Consider the following 18,116-nt stretch of genomic DNA (forward strand, 5'->3'; position numbering starts at 1 on the left):
ATAGACTTGCAACACGATACAAAGTCCACAGAATTCTCTCAATTCGCAGATGAAATCCCAATGTAACCACGTTCTTCTGGTAACTAACCTCCACCTACTGGCTATGAAACACACCTTGTTATACCAAATTCTAAGCTACAGTGGATAGTCCTCAGTGTCAAAAACTAAAGTAAATGTTGCAACATCAGAAGCAACTTTAGGGGCGCCTGGGTGGCTCAGTCAGCTAAGCATCCGACTTCGGCTCAGGTCATGATCTCGCGGTCTGTGAGTTCAAGCCCCGCGTTGGGCTGTGTGCTGACAGCTCAGAGCCTGGAGCCTGCTTCAGATTCTGTGTCTTCCTCTCTCTCTGACCCTCCCCCATTCATGCTCTGTCTCTGTCTCAAAAATAAATAAACGTTAAAAATTAAAAAAAAAAAAAAAGCAATTTTAGACACCTTTCTTATATAAGCTGGGTCACAGGACATTATTACCTGTTTTTATTAATTCTTTAATTAGATCTTCCTTCATCTTGATGTTAATTGTAAGTTCTCTCATTTTCTGTTTGGCTTCAGTAAGTATGAGTTCTGAATTCCTTAATTTTTGCAAATTCAACTCTTGACTCTCCTGGAGACATTCAATCTTTAAATCTTTAAAGAAAAAGAAGCAAAACTGAGAAATAAAACTTCCTGCCCATAGAATTTTCCACAGAAGTGGAGTTAAATAAAAGCAGAAAGAAGCAGTCTAGAGGTAGCAGAGGGAAGAGACAAACATAAAGGGAAAGAAAGAAAGGAAAAAATACATGGCAATTGGGACTTTCATTTTCTAGCTGACAGCAAGTTTTAGTCACATCCTGTAGGTTCTGATACATAGGTCATCATTGTCCTTAGGTATGTGATTTGAGTTTTCCTTTAACCTGAGTTATTTAAGAAAGGTATAAAATCTCCAAGTGGACAGAGAGTTGAAATTTTTTCCCACTAACTTCTACTTTAATGGTCATCAGAGAATGTCGTCTGTCTGCACCACGCTACCCAAGGTGTAGTCCAGCACTGTTGGTTACTGGAACATAAGTCAACTATGTCACTGTTTTAATTCAGCGGACTTTTTTCCCCCACAGCAAGACTCCCTCGGTGAAGAAGCTAGTGCACTGATTTACATTCCGGCGTGAGTTTCTTACCTGGCTGTAGACCAGTAACAAACAGCTCAAGGATGGCTACTTGAGTAGCACTTCTCTATACTATTTATACATTTTTTTTAACGTTTATTTATTTTTGAGACAGAGAGAGACAGAGCATGAATGGGGGAGGGTCAGACAGAGAGGGAGACACAGAATCCGAAACAGGCTCCAGGCTCTGAGCGGTCAGCACAGAGCCCGATGCGGGGCTCGAACTCACGGACCGTGAGATCATGACCTGAGCCGAAGTCGGATGCTCAACCGACTGAGCCACCCAGGCGCCCCTATTTATACATTTTTAAATTTATTTCAGTTTTATTTGTGACATAAAGTCAATGCTTTGTTAATAGAACAGGCATAGGCTCTTTAAAAGATAAAATGCTCTCTATTTTCATAGTGGACATATCTATTGTGTTATTTATATTTGCTATGCTCTTTTCTGTGTGTGTGTCTGACCACTCATAGGCCAAGAGAAATGAGTTAAAAATCTCCTACTACAACATAGTTTTGGCAACACAAACATTTTTTATGCTTATTTGATGCATACAGATTCTCATCAGCTGTGTAGTACAACATTATGAGCGCTCAGCAGACTAAGTTGGCTCTAAGGTCACATATATCACTACTGGAAGGCAGGTGTGCCAGGGAAGCAGCAGATACCTGGTACATTATTTAAAATGTATTTTAGGGGCACCTGGGTGGCTCAGTCAGATAAGTGTCTGACTTCGGCTCAGGTCATGATCTTGTGGTCCTTGAGTTCAAGCCCTGAATCGGGCACTGTGCTGACAATGCAGAACCTCCTTGAGATTCTCTCTCTCCCTCTCTCTGCCCCTCCCCTGCTCACACACACTCTTTCTCAAAATAAATAAATAACCCTAAATAAATTATTTAAAAAAATTTTTAATGTATTTTACTGTCATCAATGAACAATGTGAATATCAACTCAAGTTTGGGTACAAAAATCCCCATTCTGAGACATTTATCCTATAACTCTAGCCAGAATTAACTGGGGACTTTTTTTTTTTTTTTTTTTAATTAAGGAGTAGCAAGTGAAAACTTGGAGGGAGAACAGAGAACAAAAAGGAAGTTCTCCTACCAAGTTCCCATCTTTGAGAATTAAATTATTGACTAAAGAAAAAGAGAAGTGTCATAAACATTAGATCTAAATTACTTGAGAAAGTCTGTGTACCTTCATTCCCCAAACTTGACTTTTGTGTTTGATCCTGAATATCATTCAATTCAACAAGAGAACAAACAGAACTTCGCTTCTGAATCCACGAGCGACTTCTACGTCTAAAAACAAAAAAATCAGGATCAAAGGTAACTTGTCTGTTAGTGTTTTCTTTTTTTTTTTTTTTTTATATATGATATTTATTGACAGATTGGTTTCCATACAACACCCAGTGCTCATCCCAAAAGGTGCCCTCCTCAATACCCATCACCCACCCTCTCCTTCCTCCCACCCCCCATCAACCCTCAGTTTGTTCTCAGTTTTTAAGAGTCTCTTATGCTTTGGCTCTCTCCCACTCTAACCTTTTTTTTTTTTTTTCCTTCCCCTCCCCCATGGGTTCCTGTTAAGTTTCTCAGGATCCACATAAGAGTGAAACCATATGGTATCTGTCTTTCTCTGTATGGCTTATTTCACTTAGCATCACACTCTCCAGTTCCATCCACGTTGCTACAACAGGCCATATTTCATTTTTTCTCATTGCCACGTATTATTCCATTGTGTATATAAACCACAATTTCTTTATCCATTCATCAGTTGATGGACATTTAGGCTCTTTCCATAATTTGGCTATTGTTGAGAGTGCTGCTATGAAAATTGGGGTACAAGTGGCCCTATGCATCAGTACTCCTGTATCCCTTGGATAAATTCCTAGCAGTGCTATTGCTGGGTCATAGGGTAGGTCTATTTTTAATTTTCTGAGGAACCTCCACACTGCTTTCCAGAGCGGCTGCACCAATTTGCATTCCCACCAACAGTGCAAGAGGGTTCCCGTTTCTCCACATCCTCTCCAGCATCTATAGTCTCCTGATTTGTTCATTTTGGCCACTCTGACTGGCGTGAGGTGATACCTGAGTGTGGTTTTGATTTGTATTTCCCTGATAAGGAGCGACGCTGAACATCTTCTCATGTGCCTGTTGGCCATCTGGATGTCTTCTTTAGAGAAGTGTCTATTCATGTTTTCTGCCCATTTCTTCACTGGGTTATTTGTTTTCCGGGTGTGGAGTTTGGTGAGCTCTTTATAGATTTTGGATACTAGCCCTTTGTCCGATATGTCATTTGCGAATATCTTTTCCCATTCCGTTGGTTGCCTTTTAGTTTTGTTGGTTGTTTCCTTTGCTGTGCAGAAGCTTTTTATCTTCATAAGGTCCCAGTAATTCACTTTTGCTTTTAATTCCCTTGCCTTTGGGGATGTGTCGAGTAAGAGATTGCTACGGCTGAGGTCAGAGAGGTCTTTTCCTGCTTTCTCCTCTAAGGTTTTGATGGTTTCCTGTCTCACATTTAGGTCCTTATCCATTTTGAGTTTATTTTTGTGAAAAGTGTGAGAAAGTGGTCTAGTTTCAACCTTCTGCATGTTGCTGTCCAGTTCTCCCAGCACCATTTGTTAAAGAGGCTGTCTTTTTTCCATTGGATGTTCTTTCCTGCTTTGTCAAAGATGAGTTGGCCATACGTTTGTGGGTCTAGTTCTGGGGTTTCTATTCTATTCCATTGGTCTATGTGTCTGTTTTTGTGCCATGTTAGTGTTTTCTAATATGCCCTCAAATTAGTTTCCCCAGAACTGACCACAATGTTAAAAAATTATTAATTACATAAACAAGTTTTTTCTATTATTCCTCAAAATAAAAGGATATCTCCCTCAGGCTGAACTCAGGGGAAAATTCATGTTTGTTGCCACTGTGACAGCAAAATCAGGAAATCCAAACACATTCTCTCTGAAAATTAAAATCCAACAGCTATAAAAGCCCTAAATGCAAAAATATTTTCAATTTTAAGATTGATGACTTGTGTTCAAATGCTGGTTTCATAACACATTAGACACAGTAGACAGTGCTTTAGGCAAAACTTATATTAAATGGTAAAGATACATGTTAATGAATAAAACCCCTATATCTATCTATATTTATTGCACCGTATATTATGCTTATGAAATCAGTCTATATTTAACATACCTAATTTCAGATTTCTCTTGGCCTTCTGATTCTTCATCACTGTCATCAGAAAATTGGCAGTGGAGGACTTCATCTTGTTCTTCTATATGACCCAGCAGCATCTGACTTCGTGTTCGAAATCCGGCAACTACTCGATCCAGAGAGTACACAGAAGGACTTGTGTAGACCTGACAAGTGATTACCCCACCCAACAACATAAAAAAGTGATTTTTTTATGTTTATTTTTATCCTATTACTCAAAATATTTTTAAAGAGGTTATTAGATAGTTACATGGAAATAGCCAATCACCGAAAATATCCATTCTCCCAAAAAAAGTCAAAGTAAATTTCACCATGCTGTTTTACCCCATAGACACATACTTCCTTCAGAACCTACACAGCTCTTCCTCTTTCTAGAAAGCTATCTTCAATTATACCTTCATGGAAAACAGTATTCAAAAATGAAACCAAAGAGAGGCACGAGTGAAAGCATCACTGCTCTTAAGCATTGCACGGGTACTTCCCAACAAAAGTGAAACCCAGACACAGTGTGATAGGAGGCAATGACCTATTTGTACTACACTGGAGGAAATCCAAATGCATGTATTCACACTTTACAGGTGGCGGTTAGGGATAGCTGACTTAACGCTCTAAGTGACATAGTTAATATGTATCATGGATAAAGAGATTTTCATGGGCTAGCCTAGGAGCTTTCCATATGATAACATGCTTCTACTGGCAATGCGCCTTCAGCTCTCAAAAAATGACCTTGGAAAACAACAACAGAAAATAGAAATTGCCTTTATACTCTTCTTCTGGTTTTTGTTACAAGTATTTCCTTTTTTTACCACCTCTCTGTAACCAAACCTCAGAGTAATTTCTCAAAAAAGGCAGAAAATAAAATATTAGAGGAAACATTCCATTTATGAACAGATTTCATTAGAAGCTATTAAAACTATGACATATAGTGGAATGTGTATATCACAGAGTATCAAGATTCAAGTGATGGAGGTCCCTCACATAATCCCTCCCAGAAAAGCCCGCCTGATATGGAAGATTCCTTGATACCTGTGCCTCTGTTGTTGGCCACCTAATAAGGTCACATTGGTACCATGATGGACACAGAGTAAAGTTTTCTAGGTGGACTCCCAATCCTGGGGTTTGAGGGAGGGGGGAGGGGAATTATTTACAGAAGAACCAACTCAGTAAGTTTTTCTCTAACAAGCACAATTACCCCGCATGTCCATTTTGCCCCAAAACAAACAGGCATCAAGGTTTCTCTTCATCAGAGGAATGCGAATTATTTCAGGACCAAATAATACTTTCTGTTCAAAGTCAAACATTGTTCTCTAGAATTGTAATCTGCTTTTAAAATTTTTTTCTACAAAAAACCCCAAAGGAGCCAGCCTAATAATGAATACCAAATACATTCTACAATAATCAGTAATATTTACTAAATTAATTCCTTAACAGTCATTCCACCCAATGCAATAAAACCTGGCACCTTCTCACCTAAGTACTGAGTCCTGCTTCCCTTTAGTTGCTTCTGCATTCCATAGCTCCCCGCTTTAGCATTTTCAACCACACCCCAAACAGTACTAATCACTAATGTAAGTACTCAAATAAGCTGATTAATAATTCAGATTAACTGAGGTGTATACACTAGAAGCCAACATTTTATTCTAACCATTTTCTTCCCTAGAATTATATAGCCATAAAGCTAGAGAGAATTTTAAAGCTTACTGAGTTCAACTCTTCTACCCATATTTGGCTCTTATTTATAACATGACCTCTGCTGAAGCATTGGCTGCCGGGGCCCTGGGGCCTCTGGAATCATCTTTGGCAGTTTTTTTTCTTTTTTTTAACATTTATTTATTTTTGAGAGACAGAGACAGAGCATGAGTGAGGGAGGGGCACAAAATCCGAAGCAGGCTCCAGGCTCTGAGCTGTCAGCACAGAGCTCGACGTGGGGCTTGAACCCACGAACTGAGGTCATGACCTGAGCTGAAGTAGGACCCTTAACCAACTGAGCCACCCTGGTGCCCCACATCTTTGGCAGTTTTAAGTGAAGTATTCCCTTAGCACTTCTTCTCCCTGGTCCTGGAGAGTCCAGATTTTTTAAATATATCCCTTAAGAATACTTGGTCGGTTTTCTTAGCATACAGTTGTATGAAGTACTAAAAGTGGTATTCGTTACCTATTGCTTTTATTTCCACTCCATATCAGATTTCATCGAATCTAAAATGCCATCAACTGTAAGAGACACCATTATTTTTATCCCATCAAGAAAGAAAAAAAGCTGTCAAACTATGACATGCCATCAATTATAAAACATACCCTGGCATCAAAGATGATAAAATGTGAAAACAACGTGAGTCTTACTATCAATGAAACATGGCAGATTTTCATCAGTATTTGTGATATTGTATTATACCTAAGCATTGACTGACCCCTCTAATTTTTTTCTTTCCAAAGTGCCCTCTGAGTGGGTATAATACTGGCTCTTGGCCTCAAGTATATCGTATTTACCATGTTAAGAAAGTAGACACCTCTGTTATATTTTTTCTTTAGATTTAAATCAAGATTCAACTTTACATTTCATTTGATGAGCTTTGGTATCTATTGAGACAAAGGAGTTTTTTCTCTTTTTTCCTATTAGTTTGATAAATAATACTAAAACTTTTTCTTTCATTTACCTATATACTACTTAGTTGTGAGGGCCAATTTCTTTAGGAATTCTGCATAAGTAGATATGTTCTATAATTCCATTTTGGTGTTTAACTTTTCAGATTAAGAACTAGTTGAAAACAAATGTGCAATAATAGGAAAAAGTACACAAGATAAATATTATTTAAAATATATTATTTAATATAATAAAACATATTAAATAAACATTTAAGATAATATATCTCAATATATTAATATATAGTTAAGGTAAATATTATTCAGCCATTAAAAATCATGATATGTTATAAAAGAATATTTAATAACTCTCAAATGTTCATGATATATTAAGTGAGAAAAGCCAGTAATGAAAGTATATGAGTATATGCATAATATAACAAATAATGCATTTAAAATAAATAAGATCTTTTTGCTCTTTTCCCTCCAATATGTATACACAAGCATTTAAGAAATATTTTTAAGGTGCCTGGGTGTCTTAGTCAGTTGAGCTGGACTCTTGATTTAGGCTTAGGTCAAGAGCTCATGGTTCATGGCTTTGAGCCCCACATCAGGCTCTGTGCTGACAGCCTGCTTGGGATTCTCTCCCTACCCCTCTCTCTTTGCCCCCCCCCCACACTCATATTCTCTCTCTCTCAAAATAAATAAATAAACTCAAAAAAAAAAAAAGAAAAAGAAAATATTAGCTAGATTTCTGCCAAGGAGATAGAAATCCAGGAGAAAATGAAATGGTATTTCAGATGTCCTCTTGGGAGTAATTTAGTTCATTTCGGTATTCAATATGAAAACTTCCCCTCACTTTTAGAACAAGCAGGACACCAACAAGGCTTGGCATGCCATGTGTCTTCCCACGCAAGCCTGCCTTCTCATGTCTGCTGCAGTAACCAGCCCAAACAAGAAAAGGGGCCTAGATTCTTGGACACATGGTAGGAACAAGAGTTCTTAAAACTGCCCATCATATGACTTTTGCATCTTCTTTCTTTTCCCCTCCTTTTAATGGCTAGCAGAGATCTTTTGGGGTAGAAGGAAAATTGTAAAAACAAAACAAAACTCATAACTTGATAATTTGAAACAATAACCACGGAAGTCGTTATTCCACTCATGCCTGTTTCAGGCCTATTCAAACAACGAGAAATAAGAACAAGGGTCTAACTTTTCTCAAGAGCCCACAGAGCTCTATCTCCTCACAGAGTGTACGTGTGTGTGAATGTCTAGTAAAAAGAAGAAAGAGAGACTGAGAGGGAATAAATATGTACAACTTTTGTAATCAGGGGAAAACAAATGTTCTTTAAAAAAAATAAAAGAGGGGCGCCTGGGTGACTCAGTTGGTTAAGCGCCTGACTTCAGCTCAGGTCATGACCTTACGGTTTGTGAGTTCAAGTCCCGCATCAGGCTCTGCGCTGTCTGACAGCTAAGAGCCTGGATGGAGCCTGCTTCGGATTCTGTGTCTCCCTCTCTCTCTGCCCTTCCCCACTCATGCTCTGTCTCTGTCTCTCAAAAGTAAATAAACATTAAAAAAAATTGTTTTAATAAAAAATAAAAGAATAAATAGAAAATTTATTCACATTACTAGCCAAGAGTTAATAAATAAATCTCTTAAATACAGAAGACGATATATAATTATTAAGTTGAAATCATAGTTATCAAATTTGAATCCTGCAAAAATTTACCTTTCATCCCATATGTTCTATGAAAATTTACTGTGTATTCACCCATAAAGAAAATATCAATAACTCAGGGGCACCCGGGTGGCTCAGTCGGTTAAGCGGCTGACTTCAACTCAGGTCATGATCTCACAGTTCGTAACTTCAAGCCCCGCGTCAGGCTCTGTGCTGACAGCTCAGAGCCTGGAGCCTGCTTCAGATTCTGTCTCCCCTCTCTCTCTGCCCCTCCCCCGCTCGTGCTCTCTGTCTCTCAAAACTGAATAAATGTTAACAAAAAATTTTTAAAAAGAAAATGTCAATAACTCTACAAAGGAAGACTGAAATTAATGAGAACAGTGATTTAAATTTTAAAACTCAACCACTCAGAGCTAAAAACCACACAGGTAAGGATAGCACCTGTCTTACTCTGAAGCACAGAGCCTGGGACACAGTAACGCACCCCACAGGCGTGTGTTGAAGACACAGTGTACCAGGCAGTTTTAGCATCACTATCTTATGTAAATCCTCCACACACACCCACGTTTCCCCCAGTCTGACAGATAAGGAACCGGGGGCCCACATGGGTTTAGGCACACATACAGGTCTACTATACAAAGAGCTTGTGTTCACAGCCAAGCCTACTTGACTACAAAGCCTATGATGCTTCCCATATTTCTTACCCCTTTAATGGTAACCATCACATGGCCTTCGGATCCTTTCCAGTCATAAAATTAATAAATAGACACCAAAATTCATGAATCTGCTACTTAGTCTTCTCCACTAGAGATTTCCATTCCAGTAGAGATTCCTTGATTTTTCATGAGAAATCTGTGTACATATATTTACCACCCACACACATATTTATAAATAAAAATTAAAATGAAACTTCATACTGATCTCCACACAGTCTTGATTATGTCAGCTTGGCAAGACCGGATAATAGATAAATATCATTTTGAAAATAATAAAACAGACCAAATAAATCAAACTAAGCACCCTCCAATCTCATCTCAACTTGGTGTGGTTAAAGACAGAAAAAAATTAATGAAGATATCAGACTAAAACATGAAAATATGAAAATATGATGGCAAAGGATAGCTTTTTCTCCTTGGCGAATACAGACATCACCTTCAACTATTCCTTCCAAATAACTATATATTCTCCTATTTATTCATTTTTTTGTTAAAAATAAGCATGACTGAAAGCAAGAATACACATAAAAGTCCATGAAACCAAACCGAAAAAGAGAAGGTGCTGAGACTGTACAAATATCCTGTGATATTATACATATTTTTTACGTATCAAAACTAAAACCAGAAAGAAATCAATGTTTAGACATTACCTTCCTGGAATCTGATCTGGCTGGGATATAAATATAATGCCCCAAACGAGTATCAAACGGTACAGTACATGGCCTCTTTCCAGGTGTCCTGGTGTCTGGCCCGTCTCCACAAGTTTCTGTAGCTGAAGATGTCATTGACGGATTAAGTCTTGCTAGTTCTTCACTCAGTTGATCCACAAGAAGTTGTTGTTCTATTATTTTTTCATTCTTTGTAAAAGAGAGATGAACATTTTTAAAATAGAGAACCCCAGTAAGTGTGAAATGATTAAAAATAAATTGTACATTGCCCGAACTCATGACTACCTTAACAGAACCATAAAACCTCACTGCTCCACAGACTAGCCTTCTGGTGTTCACCAGACGGTTCCGAGTGATAAAAACTTTTGAATAGCAAGCAGTGACAAAGAGAGACTGAAGAATTAAATACTCAAAGTAAATGCCCCATACATTTTGATTGGTTGGTTTGCCAACCTGAAGCATTCTGATTAGCTGATCTCTATAAATGTTCGGCCTTCCTGAGTGAAATCCAAGCAGTAACAGGAAAGAAGAAAGTTGAAAAGGGGAGAAAGAACTACAAATGGCAGAGGTGGCTGCAAAGGAGACTAACTGGTAACAGGTGCAGTGAAGTGAAAGCCTTTACTCAGGGCAAAAGAAAGCCTAAAGCACAAAGAGATAAAAGATAGGTAGCTGGTAGTCCTGGGAGGAAAAAGAACTGGAAAGCAAAGGCTGAACAAATTGTGTCAGGAGTGTGTGTGTGTGTGTGTGTGTGTGTGTGTGTGTGTGTGTGTGTGTGTTAGCTTTCTATGTATCCTCTAGAGAAACTTTGTCAACTATACCCAATCCAGAAAGCTCTAACATCAATCTCTGTTTTATCAGCACAAAATTATGTAAACAAGAAACTGTCATTCATCTTAATACTTCACACATACTACACTGTTAAATAGGGAAAAAAAAACCCTAAAGTTTTACAGTGCTCATGCTAAGCTATAAGAAAGCAACCTTATTAAAAATTCATATATTCAGATAATTAAAATATATGCCAATGGCATAGAAGTTGAGGCAGGGGGTGTGATATGGAGTTTTTACACTGTCTGGGAAAGGGTGAAAATACCAATAATATTAGACTTTATTAAATCAAGAGTGCATGGTACACTCTCTAGGGTAACCACCAATAACTAAAAGAGTAAAAGTACAACACCTAAGCTAATGAAGTAAAAATAGAAAAATTTAAAAAACACAATTAATCCAAAAGAAGATAAGGAGAGAAAAAGGAACGCAGAGCAGTTAGGATAAGTAAAAACCACAATGGTGGGATTAGAACCACAATATGAAAGGAATTATGTTAACTTCAGAAATGAACTAAGTAATCCAATTAAAAGATTACAATATGTCAGGGGATTGTAAAATTATCTAACTTGCTGCTTCCAAGAAACACAACTAAAATAGACCCACGAAGATTAAAAATAAGGTGGAAAAGAGACACCAGGTAATGTTAATCAAAAGAAAGCTGGTAGAGCTATGTGAATACCTAAGTAGACTTTAAGGCAAAAGCCACTGGAAGAGGTAAAAAATATTAAAAAAGTCAATTCACCAGAATGATGTAACAGTCATCATTTCTATGTACTTAATAACACAGCTTCAATATGTATAATGCAAAAACTGTTAGTACTGGGGGGCCGGGATGGCTCAGTTGGTTAAGCGTCTGATCTCACAGTTTGTGAGTTCAAGCCCTCCGGCCAGCTCTGTGCTGAAAGCTCAGAGCCTGCTTCAGATTCTCTGTCTCCCTCTCTCTCTCTCTCTACCCTCCCTTGCTTGTGCTAAGATAAATAAATAAACAATAAAAAAAGTTGTTAGTACTTCATGGAAAAGGAAGACAAATCCAAAATTGTAGCAAAAGATTGTAACATCACTCTAAATTACTGATATAACAAAAAGACCCAAAAATGAATAAAAATATAGATATGATTAACAAGATTACCACCACCCAATAATTACAGAATACATATTCCTTTCCAGTACATCTGTAATACCTACAAAAATTGGCCTTATGCTAAGCCATGACGCAAGTTTCTTTTTTTTTTTTTTTAACGTTTATTTATTTTTGAGACAGAGAGAGACAGAGCATGAACGGGGGCAGGCAGAGAGAGAGGGAGACACAGAACGGGAAGCAGGCTCCAGGCTCCGAGCTATCAGCCCAGAGCCCGACGCAGGGCTCGAACTCACAGAGTGCGAGATGGTGACCTGAGCTGAAGTCAGACGTTCAACCGACTGAGCCACCCAGGCGCCCCTGCAAGTTTCAATACATTCAAAGGACTGAAATCATATGGACCACAATGCAATTAAGCCAAAAACTCATAAAAAGAAATCCTCCATGTGTTGGATATAAAGTAACTTATTACCCATGAGTCAGATAAAAGTCATAGTAAATATAAGGAAATATTTTGAGCAGGTAAACTTAGGAGGAAATCTATAACTTAAATGCACATATTATAAAAGAAGAAAAGCTAAAAATCAATGAACTAAGAATCCTTCTAAAGAATTTAGGAAGATTACCAGCAATGAAAGTGAATCAGTAATCAAAAAACTCCCAAGAAACAAAAAGTCCAGGACCAGACAGCTTCACAGGTGAATTCTACCAAACATTTAAAGAATAATTCTTCTCAAACTATTCCAAAAAATACAAGAGGAAGGAAAACTTCCAAATTCACTCTATGAGGCCCAGCATTACCCTGATCCTAAATCAGATAAAGACACCACAAAAAGAGAAAACTACAGTCCAATATCCTTCATGAATATAGATGCAAAAATCCTCAACAAAATACGAGCAAACCAAATCCAACAATACATTTAAAAAATCCTTCAGCACAATCAAGTGTGATTTATTCCTGGGATGCAAGGGTGATTCAATATTCACAGTCAATGTGATATATCACATCAATAAGAGAAAGGATAAAAACCAAATGGTCATTTGAACAGATGCAGAAAAAGCATTTGACAAAGTACAATATCCATTCATGAGAGAAACCTTCAACAAAGTAGGTTTAGAGGGAACATACCAAAACATAATCAAGAACTTATATGAAAAATCCACAGAGAACATCAATGGGAAAAACTGAGAGCTTTTCCTCAAAGGTTAGGAACAAAACAAGAATATCCACTCTTACCACTATTTTTTTAAGTTTATTTATTTATTTTGAGAGAGAATGAGAGGAAGACAGCAAGGGAGAGAGGGGCAGACAGAGAGGGAGAAAGAGAATCCCAAGCAGGCTCTGCACTGTCAGCATGGAGCCCGATGTGAGGCTTGAACTCACAAACTGTGAGATCATAACCTGAGCTGAAATCAAGAGTTGGACACTCAATCAACTGAGCCACCCAGGCACCCACCACTTTTAAAAAAATATTTATTTATTTGGAGAAAGAGAGAGGTAGAGAGAGGGGGGACAGAGAGAATGTCAAGCAGGCTCCCATCAGCACAGAGCCAGATGCGGGGCTTGATCTCATAAACTGTGAGATCGTGACCTGAGATGAAACCAAGAGTTGGATGCTTAACTGACTGAGCCACCCAGGTGCCCCTCACTCTTACCACTTTTATGTACTGGAAGTCCTAGCCACAGCAATCAGACAACAAAAAGAAATAAAAGGTATCCAAATTGGTAAGGAAGAAGTAAAACTCTATTTGCAGAGGACATGACACTATATATAGAAAATCCTAAAGACTCCACCAAAAAGCTGCTAGAACTGATCAATGAATTCAGTAGTCACAAGATATAAAATCAAAGTTCAGAAATCTGTTTCATTCCTCTACACTAATTATGAAGCAGCAGAAAGAAAATTAAATAACCCCATTTACGACTGCACCAAAAATAATAAAATATTTAGGAAGAAACTTAACCAAAGAGGTGGAAGACTTGTATAGGTGAAAACTATAAAATATTGATGAAAGTAATTGAAGACACACAAAGAAATGGAAAGACACCCCATGCTTATGGATTGGAAGAATACTGTGAAAATGTCTATACTACTCAAAGCAATCTACACATAGAAGGCAATCCCTATCAAGATAGCAACAGGATTTTTCAAAGAACTAGAACAAACAATCTTACAATTTCTATGGGACCACAAAAGACCTTGAATAGCCCGAGCAATCTTCAAAAAGAAAAATAAAACTGGAGGCATCTCAATTCCCAAGTTATATCACAAAGCTGTAGCAATTAAAACAGTATGGTACTGGCACAAAAATGGACACATAGATCCACAGAACAGAACAGAAACCCCAGAAAAAAAGCCACAATTATATGGTCAATTAATCTTCAACAAAGGAGGATAGAGTATGCATGAAAAAGACAGTCTCTTTGACAAATAGCGTTAGGAACACTGGAGAGCTACGTGCAAAAGAATGAACCTGGGCCTCTTTCTTTCATACACAAAAATAAATTAAAAATGGACTGAAAGCTTAAATGTGAGACTGGAAGCCATAAAAATCTTTGAAGAGAGCATAAGCAGTAATCTCTCTGACACTGGCCATTAGCAACTTCTTACTAGGTATGTCTCCTGGGGCAAGGAAACAAAGGCAAAAATAAACTATTGGGACTACATCAAAATAAAAAGGTTCTGTACAGTGAAGGACATAATCGATGAAACTAAAAGGTAAACCTACTGGATGGGAGAAGATATTTGCAAATGATATACTCGATAAAGGATTAGTATCCAAAATATGTAAAGAACTGATACAACTCAACAACCCAAAAAACAAATAATCCAATTTAAAAATGTGCAGAAGTCACAAACAGACATTTCTTCAAAGAAGACATCCAGATGGCCAACAGACACAGGAAAATTTGCTCAACATCTCTCATCATCAGGGAAATGTAAATCAAAACTACAATGAGATACCACCTCACACCTGTCAGAATGGCTAAAATCAACAACACAAGAAACAGCAGGTGTTAGGGAGATGTGGAGAAAAAGGAACCTTCTTACACTAATGGTGGGAATGTAAACTGGTGCAGCCACTGTGGAAAATAGTATGGAGGTTCCTCAAAACATTAAAAATAAAACTACCCTAGGATCCAGTAATCACACTACTAAGTATTTATCTCCAAAATACAAAAACATTAATTCAAAGGGATACATACACCCTTATGTTTATAGCAGTATTATTATTTTTTTTTATTTTTTTTCCACGTTTTTATTTATTTTTGGGACAGAGAGAGACAGAGCATGAACGGGGGAGGGGCAGAGAGAGTGGGAGACAGAGAATCGGAAACAGGCTCCAGGCTCCGAGCCATCAGCCCAGAGCCTGATGCGGGGCTCGAACTCACAGACCACGAGATCATGACCTGGCTGAAGTCGGACGCCCAACCAACTGCGCCACCCAGGCGCCCCAGCAGTATTATTTTTTTAATGTGTTATTTATTTGTTTGTTTTGTTCAAACGCAAGTTAGTTTCTTCAGGTGTAGAACTTAGTGATTCATCACTTACATCTAACACCCAGTGCTTATGCCAACAAGTGCCCTCCTTAATGCCCATCAACCATTTAGCCCATTCCCCCAACCCAACACCCCATCAGCAACCTTCAGTTTGCTCTCTGTATTTAAGAGTCTCTTACGGTTTGACTCCCTTTCTGTTTTTATCTTATTTTTCCTTCCCTTCCCCTGTTTGTTTTGTTTCTTAAATTCCACATATGAGTGAAATCATATGATATTTGCCTTTCTCTGACTATTTTGCTTTGCATAATACATTCTAGTTCCATCCACATTGTTGCAAATGGCAAAATTTCATTCTGACTGCTGAGTAATATTCCATGGTGTCTGTGTGTATGTGTGTGTGTATTTGTATAATTTGGCTATTGTTGATAGTGATAGCAGCATTATTTACAATAGCCAAGAAATGGAATTTCCTTTGGAATTTCCAGCCTAAGTGTCCACCAATAGATGAATGGATAAAGAAGATGTGGCATTTACACATATATTTACACATATATTACACACATATTTACACATATATATACACATATATATATGATGTGTATATATATGCATATTATTCAGCCATAAAAAAGAATGAAATCCTGTCTTTTGCAAGGACAAAAATGGATCCAGAGACTATAAATGCCAAATGACATAAGTCAGAGAAATACAAATATTATATTATTTCACTCATATGTGAAATTTAAGAAATAAACAAGCAAAGGAAATTTTAAAAAGAGAAAGACAAACCAAGAAACACTCTTTGCTATAAAGGACAAACTGATGGTTACCAGAGGGGTGGTGGGTGGGGAGATGGGTGAAATAGGTGAAGGGAATTAAGAGTACACTTACCATAATGAGCACTGAGTAATGTATAGAATTGTTGAATCACTATATTGTACACCATATAACACTGTATGTAAATTACACTGGGATTAGAATTTAAAACTTAAAAAAAAATGAAACTTTTATCAGCAAAACTAAAAGGCAACTGACAGAATGGGAGAAGATATTTGCAAACGACATATCAGATAAAGCGTTACTATCCAAAATCTATAAAGAACTTATCAAACTCAACACCCAAAAAACAAATAATCCAGTGAAGAAATGGGCAAAAGACATGAATAGACACTTCTCCAAGGAAGACATCCAGATGGCCAACAGACACATGAAAAAATACTCAACATCACTCATCATCAAGGAAATACAAATCAAAACTACAATGAGATACCACCTCACACCTATCAGAATGGCTAACATTAACAACTCAGGCAAAGACAGATGTTGGCAAGGATGCGGAGAAAGAGGATCTCTTTTGCATTGTTGGTGGGAATGCAAGCTGGTGCAGCCACTCTGGAAAACATTATGGAGGTTCCTCAAAAAACTAAAAATAGAACTACCCCACGACCCAGCAATTGCACTACTAGGCATTTATCCACAGGGATACAGGTGGGCTGTTTCGAAGGGACACATGCACCCCCATGTTCATAGCAGCACTATCAAAATAGCCAAAGTATGGAAAGAGCCCACATGTCCATCGATGGATGAATGGATAAAGAAGGTGTGGTATATATATACAATGGAGTATTACTCGGCAATCAAAAAGAATGAAATCTTGCCATTTGCAACTACGTGGATGGAACTGGAGGGTATTATGGTAACTGAAAGTAGTCAGTCAGAGAAAGACAAATATCATATGACTTCATTCATATGAGGACTTTAAGAGACAAAACATGAACATAAGGGAAGGGAAACAAAAATAATATAAAAACAGGGAGGGGAACAAAACAGAAGAGACTCATAAATATGGAGAACAAACAGAGGGTTACTGGAGGGGGTGTGGGAGAGGGGATGGGCTAAATGGGGAAGGGGCACTAAGGAGTCTATTCCTGAAATCATTGTTGCACTGTATGCTAACTAATTTGGATATAAATTTAAAAAACAAAATTAAAAAAAAACCCAAAACTTTCAGAGAAATAAAAAAATTAACAACAAACATTGATAAGCATGTGGAACAAGAGGCATACTCATACAGTACCGGTGTGAGTGTAAATTGGGAAAAGAGTGTGATATTATTTGTTAAAGTTGAAAATTCGCCTTCCCTATGACCTACCACTCCAACTTCCAGGAACAAATCCAAAACAAATGTATGTGCGTGTGCACCAACAGACACCTATGAGAAAATGTCCATCCCAGTAAGGACTGAGTAATGTACAGAATTGTTGAATCACTATATTAGACACCTCAAACTAATACAACATTGTTAATTATACCAGAATTAAGAAAAAAAAAGAGAGTACCTAGCTGGTTCAGTCAGTAGAGCACACGGCTCTTGATCAATGAGTTCAAGCCCCACTTTGGGTGCAGAGATTACTTAAAAAATAAAATCTTAAAAAAAAACAAAGAAAATAAAATAAATACAATGTCCATCACCAAAAAACATTCATTAAGAGTAGAAGAGAAACATAAATTGCCATATATTCATACAATGAAATCCTATATGTCTACAAACCTAAACAGACTACAGTTACACACATGATAGGTGAATCAGAACAAAAAAAAAAAAAACTTTCAATAAAGGCAACTAGATACTAAAGAATATATGTACTGAATGATTAAATTTCTTAAAATTCCAACAAGTAAACCGTAGTGTTCAAGGATATAGAGTAAAACCA

General features: G+C 37.5%; 1 protein-coding gene across 9 annotated transcripts in view; it reads right to left on the reverse strand.

Moving 5' to 3' along the window:
* KIF27 (kinesin family member 27) overlaps window positions 1-18,116 on the reverse strand; it is a 101,808-nt gene that overhangs the window by 53,753 nt on the left and 29,939 nt on the right. For all 9 annotated transcript variants that reach the window (XM_045043005.1, XM_045043004.1, XM_045043001.1 and 6 more), the window contains 4 exons: window positions 9,974-10,180; window positions 4,328-4,494; window positions 2,340-2,443; window positions 471-626 (listed from right to left, as the gene is read on the reverse strand). In XM_045043005.1, the coding sequence (XP_044898940.1) occupies window positions 471-626; window positions 2,340-2,443; window positions 4,328-4,494; window positions 9,974-10,180 (634 nt within the window). The remainder of the gene's footprint in view (window positions 1-470; window positions 627-2,339; window positions 2,444-4,327; window positions 4,495-9,973; window positions 10,181-18,116) is intronic.

This window comes from Felis catus, chromosome D4 (assembly GCF_018350175.1).
Source record: "Felis catus isolate Fca126 chromosome D4, F.catus_Fca126_mat1.0, whole genome shotgun sequence".
Lineage (NCBI taxonomy): Eukaryota > Metazoa > Chordata > Mammalia > Carnivora > Felidae > Felis > Felis catus.